At 32.9% G+C, this 950-nt stretch overlaps 1 protein-coding gene across 1 annotated transcript in view; it reads left to right on the forward strand.

Annotated features, from left to right (window-relative positions):
• The first annotated feature begins 243 nt into the window (after window positions 1-243).
• Window positions 244-950, forward strand: part of LOC106878172 (actin-related protein 2/3 complex subunit 5-C) — a 24,795-nt gene continuing 24,088 nt past the window's right edge. The window contains exon 1 of the mRNA XM_014927314.2: window positions 244-529. Coding sequence (XP_014782800.1) covers window positions 390-529 — 140 coding nt within the window. The 5' untranslated portion in view covers window positions 244-389. The remainder of the gene's footprint in view (window positions 530-950) is intronic.

The following is a 950-nucleotide window of genomic DNA, read 5'->3' on the forward strand; positions in this document are numbered from 1 at the left end:
TTTTAATTTTTTGTTTCATTTACCGGAACAATAACGAGAAATGTATTTTTTTTAATATAATCTTATTTTCATATCATTTTTGCCGTACTAAAGTTGTCATAATTTTTCACCAAATATTTAAACAAATTTAATTCAGTGTAACTTTTAAATTATATTTATCTCAGATAAATCTAAAAAGAAACTAAAAATAAGTCCGAGTTAAAAGCAAAAAAAAAATTATCAAAATACGAAAGTAAATGCAAAGTGTCAGCCATTTCCGGGGCGTGGAGCAGACTTAATAATACAGTGACCGGTTCTCGTCTGAAGTCAACTTCCTTATTTCAATTAATTTCTTGTAGGAAAAAAAAAAAAATTTCCCCCCTTATAACATCTACATCACTTTAACGGTCATGTCTAAAAACACTGGTGCCACCTTGTTTCGCAGCTTCAACGTCGATGATTACGACGAAGATAAATACCAAGATGAACATAACGAAGATCAGAAGGAGCAAGGACCGAATTATAGTGAAGTAGTGAATTTCCTCAACGCGTATCCTTTTTTCGTTTATGTGATTGACAAACATGCCTGTGTATATATATGTGAGTGGACAGACATACATACACTCATATAAGGCACGAGGTCGCTTGACGTTTTCAGTACTTGTATCGAAGGATGACTATATATATATATATCTGTACCCTTATACACATCTATATACACATGTACATATATGTGTGTATACATGCATATATATTCTTTGTAAAATATATATGTGTGTGTGTGTGTGTATGTGACTGAGTAGACAGGCGAAAGAGAAGGGGTACTCAATACATTTAGTAGGAGTTACATGTATTATTTGATTTAAAAAAAGTTTGATTCGGTTCCGTGATACTTCCAAGTTTTCGGCAATCCAAAGCTTGAAGAACTCATACTCCCCTTAGGGGCCTTGCGAAACTTGAAATAACATGGA

Source organism: Octopus bimaculoides, chromosome 8, assembly GCF_001194135.2.
Source record: "Octopus bimaculoides isolate UCB-OBI-ISO-001 chromosome 8, ASM119413v2, whole genome shotgun sequence".
Lineage (NCBI taxonomy): Eukaryota > Metazoa > Mollusca > Cephalopoda > Octopoda > Octopodidae > Octopus > Octopus bimaculoides.